The 21,270-nt window shown below is 36.5% G+C and overlaps 2 protein-coding genes across 2 annotated transcripts; both read left to right on the plus strand.

Moving 5' to 3' along the window:
* Window positions 1–1,461: 1,461 nt before the first annotated feature.
* On the plus strand, window positions 1,462–4,620 carry LOC135686804 (regulator of MON1-CCZ1 complex-like). Its single transcript, XM_065203147.2, has one exon. The coding sequence runs from the start codon at window positions 1,534–1,536 to the stop codon at window positions 3,541–3,543; it is 2,010 nt and encodes a 669-aa protein (XP_065059219.1). The 5' UTR covers window positions 1,462–1,533; the 3' UTR covers window positions 3,544–4,620.
* Window positions 4,621–5,477: 857 nt separating this feature from the next.
* On the plus strand, window positions 5,478–20,951 carry LOC135686806 (ran GTPase-activating protein 1). Its single transcript, XM_065203150.2, has 16 exons — window positions 5,478–5,762; window positions 6,684–6,811; window positions 7,211–7,270; window positions 7,855–8,034; window positions 8,684–8,818; window positions 9,116–9,217; window positions 13,003–13,059; window positions 13,552–13,665; window positions 13,899–13,998; window positions 14,546–14,802; window positions 15,162–15,269; window positions 15,381–15,425; window positions 15,678–15,726; window positions 17,768–17,856; window positions 18,853–18,974; window positions 19,672–20,951. The coding sequence occupies exons 1-16, from the start codon at window positions 5,651–5,653 to the stop codon at window positions 19,739–19,741; spliced, it is 1,728 nt and encodes a 575-aa protein (XP_065059222.2). The 5' UTR covers window positions 5,478–5,650; the 3' UTR covers window positions 19,742–20,951.
* The last annotated feature ends 319 nt before the right edge of the window (window positions 20,952–21,270 follow it).

A 21,270-nucleotide genomic window follows, 5' to 3' on the forward strand; every position in this document is an offset into this window, starting at 1 on the left:
AACCTGCATTTTGCACACCCATTTCTTTTACACAATTGCGTCCCACTTCAGCATTGCACCAAATGTACATCTACAATCGCACCAGGAGCCTTGATCCAAACCACAAAGGGTAAGGGTACAATGTTTTTTGGTTCAACAGGTTTCTGGACCGCTTTCTAAATTAGAAGTTAATCTTTATATCATGGCTGTCAGAATTATAGGATTGATAGATTTTTCGTGATCAGTTTGGCCCATTCTAAAAGAAATAGTAAATATTCCTACAAAGAAATGTTGAATTTCACAAATTGCCTGACCATTGCCTGAAGATTAGATGTGCCAAATAAAAAAATCCCTGGTAGCTGGGTTAAAACAAAACTAAGTTTTTCTGTGTTATTGCAACAAACTTCAGCCACTAAGTCATGGTGTCAAGTGCAAGTTGAATTTTGCTGAAGGCCGTTATTTTTGTAAGCAGAGTGTTTTTTATCTTTTTAATGTTTTGCTTTTGAAAACAGAGTATGAAATAAAAAGAAAGCAAGCCATTACAGCGTCCATTCTTTCTCAACTTCTGTCACTAGAGATTAAGCATGACTTTTCCCCTCCACAATTTTGCCCAATAAACAATAATCAGTGTTCTTCTGAGAAATTACAAATTTTCTATCCTGAGTGATCTAGTATTTTATCAAATTTAGTCTAGGGGATGCTTTTTTAGCCTTTCTAGAAAGTATAATTTCAAAAATTTTCTTCCCCGTCGGACCCAACCATGAATCCTCCTACATCACTAAACTTGATTCTTAGCTCCCAAGGTTCAATTTCGTGGGGCCCTCTTTTCAAAAATGGTGTCCATCCAATCATAAAACAATTACAATCATGTTCAATATACTAAGGATTATCTGTAGACCAGAAAGTCTTAAGAAATCCAAAAATCTCGACTTTTGCTTTTTAAGTCATTTGCCCCCTGAACTGTTTCCATAACACATACACCTTAAATTGTTTGGTGGTGCCATGACCCACTGCATACTTTCTATTAATTCGCTCTGCTGACCTTCTCCCCCACTTCAGATTTACAGCCCTGATATCTTATTAATATAAGTTTGATATTTTTGGGTTTTATCAACACTTTTTAGCTAAAAATTATGGGTCTGCTAAATTTGTTTTTTATACTTTTAGGTGAATTTTGATAACTGAGGCTGGGTCTCCCCGTATGTAGAAAATTTGAGTCACTCCCCTTGGGGTGTAGCTCTCTAGATATGGAGCTGAAGAACATGATTTGGGACCATATTCATTCCTTTACATTTTCTTGAATTTATCTTGGTATTCTATATCAGACGGACGTTGGGCATCATTTTGGATGAGAGGGAAAAGTATTCGTTAAATTTTTGCGAACAAATGAGGTATTCTTAGTTTCACAACTTGAAAGCAGGGACCAGTGGGCCTGAACAACTGCCCCTCATATAGATAGGATAATAATCCTATTGCCCCTGCTTCCTGCGGAGGAGCTTTTACATGGAAGGGAGGCTGTTTTTTACTAGTGTTTGATTTTTGTCGATTGCGAAAATGTCTTCCTACTACCTGGAATTGCTGGAAAATCCGCTGAAATTCCCGCCAGTAACGGATGATAACAATGTGTTTTTTGATGAAGGGAACAAAGAAGTCTTTTCAGTATCGAGGGCAGATAACTTTAACCGCGTTCAAGTGAAAGGTGCAGGTGTAGCTTCGAACATCGAATTCAAGGTCCCCGAGAAGGGCCATGTAATATCTATAAAGTTTTCACCAGACCATAGAGTCCTGGCCATTCAAAGGTCTTTAAAAAGTGTAGATCTTATGAACTTTGAAAATGGTGAAATAACTGGAAGTGAATATAGCCAGTCCTGCAAGGGAAGATCAACACAAATTATTGGGTTTATTTGGACGAGCAGAAATGAACTCGTTATTGTCACTAACCAGGGCATTGAGTTTTATCAGATCATGTCGGATAAACCTTCTGTAAAGCTCATCAAGAGTTTCTCTGTAAATGTTAACTGGTTTGTTTTCCTTGCTGAGAACTCAGTTCTGCTTCTGTCCTCTGGCATCATGGGCAATGTCATTCACCCATACATCTTCAGGCCAGGATCAGTATCACGTCTTGCCAAGTTTGAAGTAGATAATCCGCCTTCAACTAGAACCCCACAGCCAGCTGGTCTTCATGTTAGAGATGTGACACTAGCAAATATATATGGACAGATTTATGTAGTTATTCTAAGAAATCAGCCTAGGATGTTCAACTCTACTGGAGCTGAAGTGGTATTATACCTGCTACAACAAGAGATGCCAGCTAAAAAGTCTGCAGTTTTAAGACTTGGGGCTGTAGGAAGATTTGCAGTGAATGTAGTTGACAACTTAATTGTAGTTCACCATCAAGCCTCAAAAACATCAATGATATTTGATCTAAAGTTAGGAGCAGAGTATGATGGACAAGTGTCTTACCATTACCCAGTTCTGTCTCCTCTGCCAATACAACCATGCAAGTTTGTCCAAAGCATCAACAGTAACAAAGGAACTCAGGTATCAGAAGTAACATGTGATCTTTATTCGCCAAACTGGATAGTTTTCCAGCCAAACATTGTTATAGATGCAAAATTAGGGTGTCTTTGGCAAGTCAGAGTAAAGCTTGAATCCTTAGTCAATATGATTGATGATAAGGGACAACTGGTTGACTTTTTGTCATTAAGAGAAGAAAGCTCATCTGTACTGTTATCAGTCTGTATACAGTTGCTCATGCCAGGCAGACAAGCTAGTCTTGGAGTAGTAGCTGTCGTCTTTGATAAACTGAACAGTGTTTATCACGAGTTTCTTCAAGTATGTGCAGAGAGAACAGGGGCTGGACCTGCTGACAATGCAAAAGATGCTTATGGATTTTACAAATGGTACAGAAGTCAATCTGTTATTGACCAGTCAAGCATGTTTGATAATGTTTTTACCAAAGTCTTAAATTCAAAGCATGCAAATGAAAAGTTTATGATGGCTGTGCTTGTAGAATACATTCGTTCTTTACATTTCCACCAGATACCTATCGAGTTTTATTTACAAGAACTTCTTCTCAATCAGTTTCTGGAAAGAAAACAATTCCATCAGATGCATCAATTTCTTCAATACAACGTCCTTAAAGATTCAAAAGAACTTGCTGCCTTGCTTATAAGTATTGAAAGCAAATATCCTCCAGCTTTTCAGCTTGCACTAGACATGATGAAAAGGATTCCAAATGCAAGAGAAGATGTTATCGAACTTTACCTTTCAAAGCAACAGGTATTGCAAGCTGTCAGGTATTTAGAAGGTACTGATGCACTAGATTCAGCATCTCCAAGGAAATTCCTTGAAGCAGCTTTTTCTACAACTGACAAAATGACATTTTATACAGTCTTCTTGATGTTTCAGAAGCGTAATATCAGGCTACGGAAGCAGCCTGGTTTTGCTCCAGGGGAACAATGTGATAAATATGAACAATATTTTGATAAAATTTTCAAAAAGGAAACATCTTCCAATGATGTTGATGGATTGGTAGAAATAGTTGAAGGCCTTCATTACTAGCTAATTTAACCAATAGAATCTTTAAATTGCTGGTTTAATGAGAAATTGTATGGCAAGATGCTATGCTTTTGGAATTCAAAATATATAGACAGGCATCTTCTGCCCTTTTGAGTTTTGTGTGCCTTTGCAAAAGCAAACAAAGGTAGCAGTTGCCATTAGCAGCCAGTAGTAGTGCTATTCAAAATTTTTTCTGAATCAACTTTGTTAAGCTTTGAGGAAGAAGCTGCCTGTCTGCCAAGTGCATACTCTTTTGCCAACCTATTTAATTATAGATTTAGATAAGTTATCTTTGAAAGCTTTAATGAAAGCAAGATTACACTCTAGAGTAAGAATAGCTTGAAGTACCTTGCCATTGTACACCTCAACTCCAATGACTTCCTTGTTTTAATAATTTAATGATTAACTCCTGAAGTTTTTTTCCAAATGGCTAAGAGGATTGCCAAAATTAGCGCAGTAATATAAGAATAAAAAAATTATTGGAAGAATCAAAATTCAACCCTAACTATGATGGCAGTAATGGTGGTGGTCACAAATCTGAAATTGAACTTGAGATAACATTATTTTGAAAGTCATTATAATGAGAGCACATCATGTTTAAAATCTAGAATGGGGTGGTATTTTCTTTTTGAGTGTTGGATAGAAATGACTTTCAATACAAAAATTCCAATTTTTGGACTATTTTACCTTTTAATTTGGCACTCTGGTAGTTTTGACATGAGACTGTCAAGATTTTTTAGAATAATAATTTGTTCTAAATGTTTACAACCAACTCAGACAATTTAAAAACTGGTTATCAAAATGGACAAGAAGGAAAATTTTTTTATAGTAGAAAAATAGCCTTTTGTTGTGTAGTAGTGCAATATGTCATGCAGGGACAGTATCCAATGGCAGTTTTAGGGACTGCGGGGCCTGGGGTAAAAAAAATATGCGGGGCCCTTTATCTTTACAATTTCCATCCTTTTTCTTAGGTGTGTGGCCCCTTTTGGCTACCATAAGCGCAGAGCCTGGGGCCATGGCCCTCCTGGACCCCCTTTAAAACTGACACTGACTGTACCTTGGATTTCAAAGTCAAAGAAACATAGAGTTTTGTATCTATCATCCAGACTTGAATCGTGTGTGGGCTTCAAAGTAAAGGCTTTGAAAGAGATAGTGGCAGAACACCTATTGGGCTTGTGGGGCCTACCTCCCCAGCCCAGAATTTAACTGGATGTTTATTCTGAGGCTAGATTTACTTTTGGTATTTTCAGTCAAAGGCATAGTACTTGATGGGGATTCATTGCAATCACATCGTGTGGCGTATACAGACAGACGCTCCAACCTTCAATTATTTAAAATCGTGAAATATTCGAGTTTTTTCATGCAACTAAGAGAGTTGTCTTTCCTATGTTTAGATGGGGCTTGCAACTTGCAGTTCTTTCTCCCTGTGTTCCTCTGCTGCTTTTGCTGTATCATGTTGCCATAGAAATACTTTGAGCTCCTTCATGGCTACACGGGGCTGCTGCGCATCTCTAGCACACACATCTCACTTCTCTGAAACTTGGCAACTACATAGACTATGTAATCCATAAAATGTGGGTAGGTTATAAACATGAAAAACGAAGTAAAACTTTATCCCCTACATCTTTAATAAATTAAGTATAAGATTTATTTTAGTTTCTTCTATTGAATTTGGTATTTCAAATTTCATATATTTTCAATAGGAATCAACTTTCTATGAAAATGTGAAAACATAAGGTAAAAAGTAGATTTTACGAAAATTTTACGAAAAAGACCAAATCATAATTTCGTGCCGTAAATTATTTGACAATATAGTGCAGTAGACTTCTTGTCACATATCTAGTTCAAAATGGAAATTCAGTCTTCTTTATGATTTCAGTCACCCCCCATCAACACAAGTAAATTTGGTAAACAAACAACAACAACCGTATTTTCATTTGCGGAAGAGCAGCGATGCGCTTGCGCAACATCCACATGGCCTAGGCACCTTAAGGATTAGATTTGTGGCGGTAAAATTTAGTTCTGCAACAACTTTTGGGTATAATCAAGCCCTGCTCTACTAACCTTAAAGGTGAACTCTAGGCAATTGCCGTTTACTAATTTTAATAAGATGGCTGAAAATAATACAGAGGATGTTACAAAAAAACTGGAAGAGGCGTCATTGACCTTGGAAGAGGTCTCCTTTGCAGGCCAAGGATTAAAGTTGGACAAAGCTGAAGATGGTAAATATTCTTGCATGATAAGTTTTTAGCAACTTTTATGGTATATTTCTAGGGATTAAAATTGACAAAAGAACCTAAAGAAACTTCCTTCCCACGAAATGTCTTAGAAACTAGAAAGTAGGCATTGAATCGCAAATACCTATAGCATTGTTTAGAGTAAATTGTTTTATTCTCTATGCCAACTCGATAGATGTAGGTTCTCGAAAACTGTATATATTACGTTTATGAGAAGATACTTTTCTGCAGAATCAAATGTGTACTGACTTACACATAGCTTCCAGCAAGCAGGATCTGTTTATCTACTGTTGATCAACTTGTCTGCAATTCTCTTGAATTCAAATGCGATTTAGATTTGAATAAAATTGTATGTAAATCTCTTCTGTACAGAACATTTGACAGAACTTTAAAAAAAAAACAGGCCAGAACTTGTGGCATGTTCTTCAAAGTTGGATATTTTCATCAATTAGCATTTTGGTAATGGGAATTAAGCTCCCATACCATTACAAAATTTGGGTGTTGCTGTATTTCTAAATTCCAACCCTGGGGCACTGGGCACATGTAGGATTGGGGATGTGAAAGGACATCAACAGAACCCAAAGTAGTATTGAAGAAGATTATTAATAGGCAAAGTTGAATTTTTATATACCATATACCTTTTATAACCCATACCCGAATCATTTTGCATATATAGATAAATGGGCTAAAATTTTGCTCAGATGTACAAAGTTGAGTTGAAGGAACCAAAATTGATTCAGAATGAAGCCTTCTTTAAAATGACTCTTGAGCATAGAAATTATAAATAATATTCGCAAACGTGTGGATTGATACTAGTTTATACCTCTTTTTTTAATATGGAGACTTTTTTCACCATATTATTGTCATTTTAACAATTTCTAAAGGCATTTTTTATTTCTTTTTTAGCTGATGCAATAGTAAAGGCTTTAAATGATGCAAAATTAGTACATGCCTTAAGACTAGATGGAAATACAATTGGAGCTGATGCAGCAAAAAGCATTGCAGTTGCATTACAAAAGCATCCTGAATTTCAGGTAGGTTTTTGAAAGTTCACTGGTATCATTTGAGGTTTCTCATATTTGTATATGTTGTTTATATCACTGATTATTAACCCATAGCTGTACTGCAAAGTCTGTTTTATAATGGCATCAATAAGCAAAGAACAATTCCAGTGCATTTTAAAGAATAATTCCGCACTCTTTTAAATTCCTATTTGTTTACTTGTACTGTTTGTGCCAGGTTGCAAACTTGCATAAAGTTGCAAAATAAAAACTATGGAAACTTTTTGAAATTTATTGAAACTGCAAAACCTAAGCCTAGCACACATAGTTTGTAAGAACTTACCTTCTGCTGTAACACAGGTTTTAGCTTATTTTTAAATCTATTTTGAATAGTATGGTTTCCTGAAATCTGATTTTTGTTCCTTTTTTAAGCGAGCTCTTTGGAGTGACATATTTACAGGCAGAGTCAGGAGTGAAATACCACCATCACTGGTATGTTTTTACTTGATTTTATTTACGTTAACATCTTCAAAGTATATTAGATATTTTTTAAATAAAGAAAATTTGCATTTATGTGCCCAGTTCTACATATTTCAAAGCATTCTGGAACGGACATGTTAAACCTCAGGTCTAGGAAATCAAATAAGAGCTACTCTTTTGCAAAGGGCAGGGCTTCCCTTGTTCTGTCTGCAATAGCTTCAGGCCTTGAATGGTGACCTTGTGATTCACCAGTGCTTTGAACAGAAATTTACTGGCAGCACAGGGTCTGCATAAGCCAACTGCTGACTAATTGCTATGATTGCAATGTCCTCTAATTGCTACTGAACACAACTCCTAGATTGGCCACAGTTTGCAACTTCCTGCACTCTTCAATAAATGCTTAACTGAGCTAGGATTTTAGCCGCAGGTCATGCTATGGGCATTAAGATGCTATGTTGTCAAAATTTATCTGTTACGCAGTACATTGGGTCTAAATGATACAATCTAGTCCATAAATTGTTTATAGTGTGATAAACACAAATTGTGTACTTTTGCCAATAGGCATTTTCTAATAATGTTTTTGTTTCTTTTTTGAGATGTCTTTAGGCGATGCTTTGATAGAATCTGGTGCTAAACTCAAAGAGCTTGATCTTTCTGACAATGCTTTTGGACCAGATGGAGTCAAAGCCATCAAAAAGCTTCTTATGAGCCCTGTTTGCTACTCTTTAGAAGTATTGAGGTTAAATAACAATGGACTTGGTATTGGAGGAGGCAGGGTATGTCTTTTCTAATTTGTCATTAATTGACGTCTTGTCAATTGTTATTTAAATCACTATCTTTATTTGTTTCTTCATTGTTATAATCATCATCATATTGACATTTTATGATAGTTGATACAAATTTCTATGAATATCACTTTGGTTTTGTTGATATGGTCTTGACAATGTCCTCAAGCAGACTGTGCCACACAAAGTTACTAAAAGAGATCAAAAACTTCAATTCTTCAACTTATTTGAACTTGGAGAAAATTTTGCATGTCAGAGAATTGCCATCAGCTGGCTTCAAATCAATCTGATTAGTGAACATATAAAGGATATATCTTTATTGAAATAATAATCAACACATTTTAAATCTATCCCATGATTTTAATCCAAGCTATTGCACTAGACCTTGATAATGATCACCCATAGCTCTTTTAGTTTTGAAAATCAACAAAAAATTTTTTCTTATTATGTGATCTTGTTCCAAGAGTTTCCATATTTTAATCTATGTTGCAATTTATCATGTGTTTGATTGCTGTCGTTAAAATGCTTAACAGTTTACAGGTTACATTTCTTTGGATCTAAGTTGACAGCAAAATTTCAGCATGAATATTTACATGTTTACATGATGTCTTATTTCAAGTATTTGATATTTTAATCATAGATTTTGTCTGAGGCTCTGCTGCAATGCCACAAATCAAGTGTTGATGCCGGGACCCCGCTGCAACTAAAAGTTTTTATATCAGGCAGAAATCGCTTAGAAAATGAAGGTGCAATTGCTATGTCTGAAGTTTTCAAGGTGAGAAATTGTTTGTAGCATTTCATTCATTGAATTTAAATTGTAAACCTTAGAACCCACTTTATTTATAATCTAATTGCTAAAAATCTATTCCATTTAAAATTCTTCACTTCAAAATTTTTTACTTGTTTCGCTTGTTGATTGTAATAAAAAATGAAAAAAATCATTTCAAAAGCCAGTCAAAACACCAGTTATATTATTTGAATTTGAATCTTGGTAAATGCCTAGAATGGATCTATAATGTGACTGAATATAAGATATGTTTGCTCCTAACAACAATACTGCCTTTTCGCTCAGACACTGAAAAGTTTGGAAGTAATCCAGATGCCACAAAATGGAATACATCATCCTGGTATTACTGCGCTGGTCGAATCTTTTTCACACAATCAAAACTTGAAGGTAATTTATAAGCTTCTGTAAAACTTCAACATTATTCTTTTGCAATGAATATTTCTGTTCCGTGAATTACTGGGCTTTGTGAATCGAATTTTATTATGCTTTTGCATCATTGTTTCAGTCTGGGTGAATGTCGACCAACTTTATCAGTGTATAATCTAACCTGCTTGTTATTTAGTCAAAACTTTTTACGACACCCAGGCTCGCCCCTATATTCTCTAACCTGCTTGTTATTTAGTCAAAACTCTTTACGACACCCAGATTCGCCCCTTTATTCTCTAACCTGCTTGTTATTTAGTCAAAACTCTTTACGACACCCAGATTCGCCCCTATATTCTCTAACCTGCTTGTTATTTAGTCAAAACTCTTTACGACACCCAGATTCGCCCCTTTATTCTCTAACCTGCTTGTTATTTAGTCAAAACTTTTTACGACACCCAGGCTCGCCCCTATATTCTCTAACCTGCTTGTTATTTAGTCAAAACTCTTTACGACACCCAGATTCGCCCCTTTATTCTCTAACCTGCTTGTTATTTAGTCAAAACTTTTTACGACACCCAGATTCGCCCCTATATTCTCTAACCTGCTTGTTATTTAGTCAAAACTCTTTACGACACCCAGATTCGCCCCTATATTCTCTAACCTGCTTGTTATTTAGTCAAAACTTTTTACGACACCCAGATTCGCCCCTTTATTCTCTAACCTGCTTGTTATTTAGTCAAAACTTTTTACGACACCCAGGCTCGCCCCTATATTCTCTAACCTGCTTGTTATTTAGTCAAAACTCTTTACGACACCCAGATTCGCCCCTATATTCTCTAACCTGCTTGTTATTTAGTCAAAACTCTTTACGACACCCAGATTCGCCCCTTTATTCTCTAACCTGCTTGTTATTTAGTCAAAACTCTTTACGACACCCAGATTCGCCCCTATATTCTCTAACCTGCTTGTTATTTAGTCAAAACTCTTTACGACACCCAGATTCGCCCCTATATTCTCTAACCTGCTTGTTATTTAGTCAAAACTCTTTACGACACCCAGATTCGCCCCTATATTCTCTAACCTGCTTGTTATTTAGTCAAAACTCTTTACGACACCCAGATTCGCCCCTTTATTCTCTAACCTGCTTGTTATTTAGTCAAAACTCTTTACGACACCCAGGCTCGCCCCTATATTCTCTAACCTGCTTGTTATTTAGTCAAAACTTTTTACGACACCCAGATTCGCCCCTTTATTCTCTAACCTGCTTGTTATTTAGTCAAAACTTTTTACGACACCCAGGCTCGCCCCTATATTCTCTAACCTGCTTGTTATTTAGTCAAAACTCTTTACGACACCCAGATTCGCCCCTTTATTCTCTAACCTGCTTGTTATTTAGTCAAAACTCTTTACGACACCCAGATTCGCCCCTATATTCTCTAACCTGCTTGTTATTTAGTCAAAACTCTTTACGACACCCAGATTCGCCCCTTTATTCTCTAACCTGCTTGTTATTTAGTCAAAACTCTTTACGACACCCAGATTCGCCCCTATATTCTCTAACCTGCTTGTTATTTAGTCAAAACTCTTTACGACACCCAGATTCGCCCCTATATTCTCTAACCTGCTTGTTATTTAGTCAAAACTTTTTACGACACCCAGATTCGCCCCTTTATTCTCTAACCTGCTTGTTATTTAGTCAAAACTCTTTACGACACCCAGATTCGCCCCTATATTCTCTAACCTGCTTGTTATTTAGTCAAAACTCTTTACGACACCCAGATTCGCCCCTATATTCTCTAACCTGCTTGTTATTTAGTCAAAACTTTTTACGACACCCAGATTCGCCCCTTTATTCTCTAACCTGCTTGTTATTTAGTCAAAACTCTTTACGACACCCAGATTCGCCCCTATATTCTCTAACCTGCTTGTTATTTAGTCAAAACTCTTTACGACACCCAGATTCGCCCCTATATTCTCTAACCTGCTTGTTATTTAGTCAAAACTCTTTACGACACCCAGATTCGCCCCTTTATTCTCTAACCTGCTTGTTATTTAGTCAAAACTCTTTACGACACCCAGATTCGCCCCTATATTCTCTAACCTGCTTGTTATTTAGTCAAAACTCTTTACGACACCCAGATTCGCCCCTATATTCTCTAACCTGCTTGTTATTTAGTCAAAACTTTTTACGACACCCAGATTCGCCCCTTTATTCTCTAACCTGCTTGTTATTTAGTCAAAACTCTTTACGACACCCAGATTCGCCCCTATATTCTCTAACCTGCTTGTTATTTAGTCAAAACTCTTTACGACACCCAGATTCGCCCCTTTATTCTCTAACCTGCTTGTTATTTAGTCAAAACTTTTTACGACACCCAGGCTCGCCCCTATATTCTCTAACCTGCTTGTTATTTAGTCAAAACTCTTTACGACACCCAGATTCGCCCCTATATTCTCTAACCTGCTTGTTATTTAGTCAAAACTCTTTACGACACCCAGATTCGCCCCTATATTCTCTAACCTGCTTGTTATTTAGTCAAAACTTTTTACGACACCCAGATTCGCCCCTTTATTCTCTAACCTGCTTGTTATTTAGTCAAAACTCTTTACGACACCCAGATTCGCCCCTATATTCTCTAACCTGCTTGTTATTTAGTCAAAACTCTTTACGACACCCAGATTCGCCCCTTTATTCTCTAACCTGCTTGTTATTTAGTCAAAACTCTTTACGACACCCAGATTCGCCCCTATATTCTCTAACCTGCTTGTTATTTAGTCAAAACTCTTTACGACACCCAGATTCGCCCCTATATTCTCTAACCTGCTTGTTATTTAGTCAAAACTTTTTACGACACCCAGATTCGCCCCTTTATTCTCTAACCTGCTTGTTATTTAGTCAAAACTCTTTACGACACCCAGATTCGCCCCTATATTCTCTAACCTGCTTGTTATTTAGTCAAAACTTTTTACGACACCCAGATTCGCCCCTTTATTCTCTAACCTGCTTGTTATTTAGTCAAAACTCTTTACGACACCCAGATTCGCCCCTATATTCTCTAACCTGCTTGTTATTTAGTCAAAACTCTTTACGACACCCAGATTCGCCCCTTTATTCTCTAACCTGCTTGTTATTTAGTCAAAACTTTTTACGACACCCAGGCTCGCCCCTATATTCTCTAACCTGCTTGTTATTTAGTCAAAACTCTTTACGACACCCAGATTCGCCCCTATATTCTCTAACCTGCTTGTTATTTAGTCAAAACTCTTTACGACACCCAGATTCGCCCCTATATTCTCTAACCTGCTTGTTATTTAGTCAAAACTTTTTACGACACCCAGATTCGCCCCTTTATTCTCTAACCTGCTTGTTATTTAGTCAAAACTTTTTACGACACCCAGGCTCGACCTTATAGGACATGTCAAGCTATTTCTTCTTAAGCTATATATATTTAGCCATCCTCACTGTTTGCTTAATATCTTTCAACAACTCAGGACATCAGGTGGATAAATCAGGGTCTCCTAGCCTCTCTTGTGTACACTTTTTCGCTTTGAACATTTCAGATTTATTTCAGATTAAAAAATTTCAAGTTCCAAGAAAAAATAAGTTTTTCAATCACCAGCACAAGATTTTATCACAGGTTTCACGATAAACTACCTGAAATGTTCAACATTTTATTACTATTTTTCGCTACAAAATACCAGAATTTTATGTAATCTGACTTCATAACACATGTATGTTGAACTAAATTTCTGAAATTCCATAAACTTAGAAATGGAGAGTCAGTGTTTGTTTTATTCGTATCTAGGTGGCGAATTTAAACGACAACACTTTTGGAACTCGGGGAGCTTTGAGTCTGGCTAAGGTAACCTTTTGCAGGCCTTTTTACGAATTGGGTTATAAGAACTACATTTGATGTTTAAGCGTGATATCTCATGTTCTTCTCGTTCTTTTCAAATCAATAATTACTCTTCAGATTTGGTTTTTAAAGGTTGGCACTATGTCATCTAATGTCACTGTTGTATATTACTTTAATGCCTCTAATAAGCTTTTGATCTTTTCTTTGGCACGCTCTTTTTCTATAAGTTGCGAAAACGCTATAAGCATGCAGGATAAAGCTTCTGCCACGTGCACAAATTACCTCACACAATCCCTATACAAATTTGTAATACAGTCTCTAATAAACAATTGAATCATAAATGTATAATTTTCGAAATTATTCAAAACAGTCCATTGGCATTTCGCGTTTGGTCAAGACCTAACGGTATCCAGATTTGGAGAAAATACTGTTTTGAAATGTATAGAGAAACCCTAACCTTGTCGAGATTGAGAGATAACTTTGCTCTTCCTTTCTAAGGTCCTTCCTGATATGAATACCTTGAAAGTATTGAATCTTGGCGATACCCTCGTTAGAAACAAAGGTGCCATGGCGATCGCAACTGCGTTTAAGAGAGGAGCAACAGCCTTGGAGGTATTTTTTCTGACATTTCGACATTTTATTACAACATTCCTTCCAGTCAAATTTTTCTGATGGCTTAATGATAACGCTAATGTTTGCAGGCTTCTCAATCTCTGACTCAGTTTCTCCAATTTCTGTGGATTCAGTGTTTTTGAATCGCGTCGTTTTTCTTTCCTATATACCATCAATAAACTTGCCTTCTCGAGCTCAATGTTTGGATTAATGAAAGTCGTATTTATGCTTAGGAAATAATTCTGTACGGGAATGAAATCAGATTAGACGGAGCAATGGCCGTAGTTGATGCAATTGGGCATCGAAACAATATCAAACTTTTAAACTTGGATGGTGAGTTTGACATTTAAATGACGTCGTAAATTTTAATAGTGCAGTGTTTTCTTGTGAATTATTTAACCTCACATTTACCCTTTTAAGCGTTCGCCCATATTTATTGGCAGTGTGAATCAAGCTACTGACAGACCAACGGCATAGGTAACCAGCTTCGATGGTGTATTCATTTACCATGCACATCTTCATTTGTTTTTAAAGCATATTGCCAGATTGTATAATTGATTATTAAGTGTCGTCGACGCGAAACTGGTTGGAAGGACAAAAAGAAAACTAAGGCATCTGTTGCTTCACACTCAGTTCTTTCTTGTAAAGGCAATAAAACATCGTTTGGCAATTATTTGGGGTGAGGGGGGCTGCAGCCCTCATTCGATGTCCCTGGATGACCTTGTTGCTGTTTTCCATTAGCCAGTTTCAACCAGATCATGTCATAGTTCAGCGTATCATTTTGTAAATCATGCTCGCGTTGTCAGGTTATAAAGACTTTTTGTGCCTACAAAAAGACTATGCGACAAGAAAATTTTACTTTGATCAAATCGTAATCTAGGGAATCAACTGGGTGACAGCGTTGATGACGTCATAGAGAAAATGGCGTCCTATGGGAAAAAAGATATACTTGCTCCGTTTGAAGAAAATGAAGAACCTGATTCAGAAGAAGAAGATGAGCCGGTAGATGATGAAGAAGAAGAAGGAGAGGAAGTGGTTGTCTCAAGAGACACGTGTGGTGACGACCTGGCATTGGAAATTAAAGGAATTGGGCTTTCACCCGATTCGAAGCAGCTCAAAGATGATGCGCAAATTGCCGTACGTTTATGGCGATACATTTTCACAGCCTTTTCATTTTTCACTTATATTGCCTTGTGTTGTAACACAATTCTTTTGATGTACTCCCTTTCCTTTTGCGCAATTCTTTACAAAGAGTACTTCATCTTAGATGCTCTTAGAAAGTATTGGCATTATACTTGTGGTTTTAAGCATTATACTTGTGGTTTTGTGGTTTGATGTGAGTCAGTTCATTATCTTGTTCTTGTTCTCAAGGTAGAAAAAGCAATGTTCGTTGCAATGTTCTCGGAGTATCATCAAATCAAATGGAACCTTAGCCACAGCTTAACGTTTTGAAACATAGTATTCGACGTATTTAACCAATAATCCCATTTCCGCAGACTGCTACACTCGACGACGCCAAGAATTTCCTGGGAAACCCTTCTCTAAAAACGCTTTCGAATATACCGCAGAATCAAAGGAGATCTCTCATTAAAGACGCTATGAAGGTTTGTGAAGTTCTTTCCTTTTTTTAGCCATTTCGTTTGTGCTTCTATCGCTGCTTGATAATGTATCTGAACTTTCTCATCATTTAATACATTGCTTCTAATCTTTCCTAGGAATATTCAGATAACACATGGAGAACTGCAAAACTATTTGTTAAGGTAATCAGTTGTCTTTTAAATGTCTTATATTTCGCAATTGGAAATCTAGTAGATTTATTATCTAAAGGTCTTTTATGTGTGAAATATCATCGAATTATGTTTTCAGATTTTTCATTTTGTAGTTAAGTGTTAGGTGCATTGTCTCTCTATCTATCCTAGTTTCGCCTGTATTTTCTAAATGTTTACTCTTAATTTCTTGTATTTATTCTTTATATTTATCCTTTAATGGTTAAATTGACTATTGAATTTTAGGCTTCAGTTGCTTTGAAAGATGACAAAGATGGCCTAGGCTTGGTCTCGGGTAAGCCATTTATAAATCTACTTAATACAGTAATTTTTACCCGTCTGCCATAAATGCTCGATACGGTTTGGGAAGAGGTGTACACGCTGTTGATGTATAGAACAAGATGGTTTTGCCTGATGCTCGCATTAGGCGCGAAACACGGAGTAGCAACTAGGAACCGTCCTGTTCTATACACCAAATTGCATATAAATATACAGACAGATAAGTGTTTAGCGTGTTGATATGTACAACACAAGGACCCTGTTCTACACCCCTTAAATGTGAATAAGTCTCTATACATTTATCTTGGTGCTTTGCAACTGCTGTAAACTGGATTGAAATATAGGCACTTTTTGAAAACGGTGTCAGCAAGATGTGACAGGATGGTCGTACAGCTCCCTTTTTTTAAAATACTTTGTAAAATTTCCATTTTTATAAAGAGAGTCAATGATAACTACCGAGTTCTATTTAGAGCCGGTGTAATATGCGTTTTGGTACCCTATGCAAAAGTGTAACATTGTAAAATGCAATGTGTTTCAAATCAAGTGATTTCATCGTAGTTCGATATTATGACACATTATAATTAACAAATAGAACACAATGCTTTTTGAGTTTAAAATTCCACAATTTTCAATCAAAAAAACTTTGGAGTCGCCATTAATGTTTTACTTTTTTGTATAAACTTAACAAGGGAAATCACAGCACTGCTTCTTGTTAGTACCCCTTGTTAGAAATAGTTTGATTGTTCTTTACGTTCTGAACAATATAAACAAGAACATTTGTGTTCCCAGACCGGTTCGCATGCTAAATTCCACCATTCGTTTCGGTTCCCTGATTTTTAAAAGCTTGGGTACGTTTTTGTATAAGAAAAATTGCCATGCGTTTGTGTACCCGGACCGTTTTGCATGCTAAATTCCACCATCCGTTTTGGTAACATATTGTTTAAGTGATTGGGTACGATTTTGCATAACCAAAATTGCCATGCGTTTGTGTACCTGAACCGTTTTGCATGCTAAATTCCACCATTCGTTTTGGTACCCTATTGTTTAAGTGATTGGGTACGATTTTGCATAACCAAAATTGCCATGCGTTTGAGTACCCGGACCGAAATGCATAAGGTTACCGAAACGCATATGACACCGGCTCCGAGGACTCGTAATGTTATCGATGGTGTTGAGATGATTTTACTATAAATCGTTTTATTAATTTATCAAATATCAAGGTTTTTATTTTCTTTATATTTTTAGCATACTTTTAGCTTTAATCTGCGTGGGTTTTTTCGTGACGATCTTTTTTTCTACTCTTCCAAAATGCCCAGCTTCAAAACAATAAGGCAATTTTAGGTCCCGATAATAAGAAACCAACCAAAAAAATTTTAATACTAAAAGCGCCAAAATTTGGATGCCAAATTAAGAAACTTTTAGTGCTTACTGCTGCTCCAAGTTTCTTACTGAAAGCGTGAATTAAACCTTATAGGTGCTTTGATCTGGTCATACGCAATGCAGCAAATGTAAATTTGCCAAAGAGCTTGCGTATAAACAAATATTGTAGTTTGAAATTTAATACCTATCTGAAAATAACATGATATCAAAAAGCTTTCCGTACTCCATTAAGATTTGACACTCTTAAAAGGCATTTTACAGTGCTTCAGCTTTTGTAGTCAGAAGTCAACGATGTCACACTTTCGCACATGTCACATGTCTAAAACGGCTTGAACGCAAAGTTGTATTGGAAACTTTCTTTGCTTTGTGAAAACTAGTTTAGTTGTTCTGGATATTATGTTAAGCTTTCGAATGTTAAATTTTGGAATGTTAAATCATGAAGAAGTTTAGAATACTTACAGCCAAATATGCAAATATGCAATAAAGTTTCTTGTGGTCTATAGAACTTCTAAACATTACCTTACTCAATCCCCTTCCTCCCCCCCCCCAATCTGATTCAAACCTATTCTACTGGTACCTATTGTTTTTCCTTGATGCCAGAAGCCAGGTATGCCCAGACTTTGAGATTTTCATTTAAGATGCTAACCTTAATTTTTGTAATCTATTTTGTCTTTCAGATGCGATCCTTGAAGAAGCATTTAAGAAAGACGATGCAAAGCAAAAAGCCTTGGTCAATTCATTACTTGTTTACATGGGACTCTTAAAGGTGAAGTCCGATGATTATCATTTTATTCCATTAAAAATGTTGTGAAGACTCAGATCGTTTGTCCCTTGTTTTAAATTCTGCAAACATAGTTTTCTTTAGCTATACAAGCAAGATTAACAATGCACCAGTCTTCAGGCTGCTAGTTTGCTGAGATTCCTTGCTTCATGTACTCAACTCATTGTTGGTCAAGTAATGCTTCGTATTCTAGTAGCCCATTGTTCATCTTTAGTTCTTTCCCAATTATTATTCAGTGATAAATCCAATTTTATTTAAATATATAAAAGTTAAGAAAAACTACCGGCTACTTACTGAAAGGTACTGAATAAAACACCTCCAAAAACAAGAAATTATGGATCTGCAGAAAATTTGTTTCTTCCAAAGTCCGTCATTCATATTCAGTTTTATTCTTATCCCCTGTTAATGCAAGCAAAAATTCATTTCAACTTGAAGCTGGTCAATTATCTTTTTTCATAATGACAAATCTCCTACTTATATTACAGCCTGCGAATCGTTTCCCTTCCGTTCTCCATCTGTTTCCACTCTTTTTAATCCTCCTTTCTTCCCTTTTTCTCCCCCTTTCTTTCTTTCCCCTTTCTTCCCCCTCTTTTTCCCCTCTCCTTACCCTCTCTTTCCCTTCTCTTTCCCCTCTCTTTCCCCTCTCTTTCCCCTCTTCCCTTTCTGTTTTTCTCTTACCCCCTTTCCCTCTTTTTCCTTGTTTCACTCCCTGTTTCCCTCTTTTCTTACCACTTTTTCTCGTTCCTTTTTTCCTACCTTCACAGTAAAACTAGGAATTAGGGCGACGTTCGAAAGGATCATTAGCTGATTTCAAAATGCAAGTTGCACAATACTTGATTAAATATAAAAGTAATGGCGGAAAGATGAACAGGTATTTGTCAAAGGTTTGGTCGAAAGTATCTTGAGCCGTCTTGCAAGGTGGTACCGGCCCCCAACACACACGCTTTTGCCCGTTGACATAAACTGCGATGTTCTTTGCAGAGTGAAGAGAAAGTTGAAGTCGCAGCCGACATCTCTGGACCATTAACTGCTTTGGAGCATGTAGCTCGACAGGATTACTTTCCAAAGCAGATGGCAAAATACTTTGTTGCTTTCATTTCAAGGTCAGTTATTTTCACTTGCCTTGAACATCTTTATCATGTAACTCCCAAGAAAGTAGATCGCTGGTTTCTTGTTAGGTCTGCCTTTCGTACACAGGTTATAAATCTATCCTTAGCTATCTCAAATTGATTCTGGCGATTTTTCACTACAGGGTGAAAGCTTGCCATATGGCTGTTATTGCCGTGCAGTTTTCACATCGCTTATTGTACATATCGCATTTAGACAGGTTCACAGATTTCAAGATCTTCCTTAGGACCATTCACCTCTGTGTTTCCAGTTTTTATCCCTTGCTATTTTGGCCAACCACACCAAGTTTTTGGGGTCATTAATTGAAGTATCTTGATAGCATAGCGACGTCAATACCCTATCAATGCTTTAGATTTGAAGGTAAAAATAAACATATAATCACTGTTATTGTATAAAAGAGAAGAAACGCAAGAAAAAATGTCCGCCAGAATCTTGCAATGAGTAATAATATGAGACAAAGTAATAATCAAGAACAATGAAAAACGACAACGAGAATCCAATGTTGTTAAATAGAATTTTGAAATAATTCAACGTGAAGCCCCCAATACCGGGCGAAATATTAGTATTTATAAATTTAGTTTATTCAAAATTCTATTTCACTGCATTGGATTTTTGTTGTCCTGTTGCTTTGTTTCTGACCATTATTTCTATCACTATTACTTCTTCTTTTAGGCCAAGCACCATATTAGATGCGTATTCTGACAAGAGACACAACTTACTTCAGACGTTGTATAAGTTTTAGTATTTCACTCTTAGCAAGAAGTACGCAGTCTTGTGATAATTATATCGACATTGCAGCCTGTTGCCAGGTGCCATCCATGTAAGTCGTGGTATTTAACTGCAATTAAAACATTATAAACAAAGGGTTTGTGCATTAGGTAATGTTAGATAATCGGTATTCTGTCAGTGTAGCCAGGCTGTAAGAGAGTTTCACAAGCCTCTATGTTTTTAAACGGGAAAACCATGAACCATGATCCTATTCTTTGTCCATTGCCGTCTTGAAGACCCTTCCATTTCTATAGAAGCTTCCCCTTAAATCAATCCCTACGAAACATTCTTTGAATTGAATTTTTCTAAGTATGCATATTCACAGACTGAATATACATGAAAATAATTAAACAACCAAAAGCTTGTTTAATAATAAATCACCATGCATCAATATACTAGTGATTATTACTGCTAGGTATCTGTTAGTTTAGTTTGATAGTAGTATAGCGATATCTCGTTGCACGTCAAACTCGAAGTTGAAACTAGAAACTATATCAATCTAAGAATTGCCAGTGTTCTAATAGTTCTGTTGTCAACACACGTTCATCACTCCCCTTCTTGAAATGCCCCTGTATTCAGGCAAACCCTACCTCTTCTTCTCAATTACAACAGAATCACAACATTGCAATAAATCTCTTTGCAATAATTCACATAAAATGCACAGTGAAATACAAATTCTTTTTCTTGATCAGTTACGTCACTACAAAATTCAGCTAGAAGTGGACGGGGGGTCATCCAGTTATTCGAGTAGTTGGTATGGAAGGGTCTTTGTACGAGTGTATTTTCTCGTCTATGCATAATGTAATAAAAACAGAATAAAAAAATCGTTGTTTTTCTTGGCAGCTACTTGCATAATTTTTTAAGCTGAATTGTAACTGAACACGACTGGCAATTTCAATAGCAGAATTGCAATTTAATGCAAAAACACATCGAAGGCTCATCAAGGAATTTTTGCGTTCAATCTGATGGTTTCCTAGATTTTACGTCATCGCCTTGAAAAACCTTTGCGAGTAATGTAAACTGTTGAACTATGGTAAACTATGGTAAACTGTTGCACGACTTTGGTAAACTGTTGTCATTGGCAATCATATCATAAAAGATGTACCTTTTCTCGGTCGAACCCTACTTCGGCATATGCTAAGCCTTGAAAAGTAAATAAACAACCGTTTAAGTGTAGGGAAACAATTTTTATCTGTATTTCAAATCATATGAAGACTTAATCTACCTCTCCATGAATCTCAAAAAACATGAAATTGAATATCAAGATATTCCCTAGAAGTACGAGGCCCAACCTTCAAAGCAGACCCTACCATTAAAAATGGGAGCCAATCTAAAGTGCAACACGATGCAAGAAATTTCATTTTAAAAAGCAAATCTCATCCCCAAAAACTCCATAAAAAGTAAACATTTGAAAGTAAACGTAAACAACCTTTAATTAGGGCCCCGGACGGAGGGGGGTCGAGGGGCCATGGCCTCCCACATTTTTGTAAAACAAAAGAGGTT

This window comes from Rhopilema esculentum, chromosome 6, assembly GCF_057945365.1.
Source record: "Rhopilema esculentum isolate cy_ngs chromosome 6, ASM5794536v1, whole genome shotgun sequence".
In the NCBI taxonomy this organism is placed as follows: Eukaryota; Metazoa; Cnidaria; class Scyphozoa; order Rhizostomeae; family Rhizostomatidae; genus Rhopilema; species Rhopilema esculentum.

Excerpts from the sequence above, each read along its gene's own strand:
- LOC135686804 (XM_065203147.2), top strand. The coding sequence starts at position 1,534 with ATGTCTTCCTACTACCTGGAATTGCTGGAAAATCCGCTGAAATTCCCG.
- LOC135686806 (XM_065203150.2), top strand. The coding sequence starts at position 5,651 with ATGGCTGAAAATAATACAGAGGATGTTACAAAAAAACTGGAAGAGGCG. Across the intron at positions 15,270-15,380 it reads TCATTAAAGACGCTATGAAG|GAATATTCAGATAACACATG; the intron begins GTTTGTGAAGTT and ends AATCTTTCCTAG. Across the intron at positions 15,727-17,767 it reads TGGCCTAGGCTTGGTCTCGG|ATGCGATCCTTGAAGAAGCA; the intron begins GTAAGCCATTTA and ends TTTGTCTTTCAG.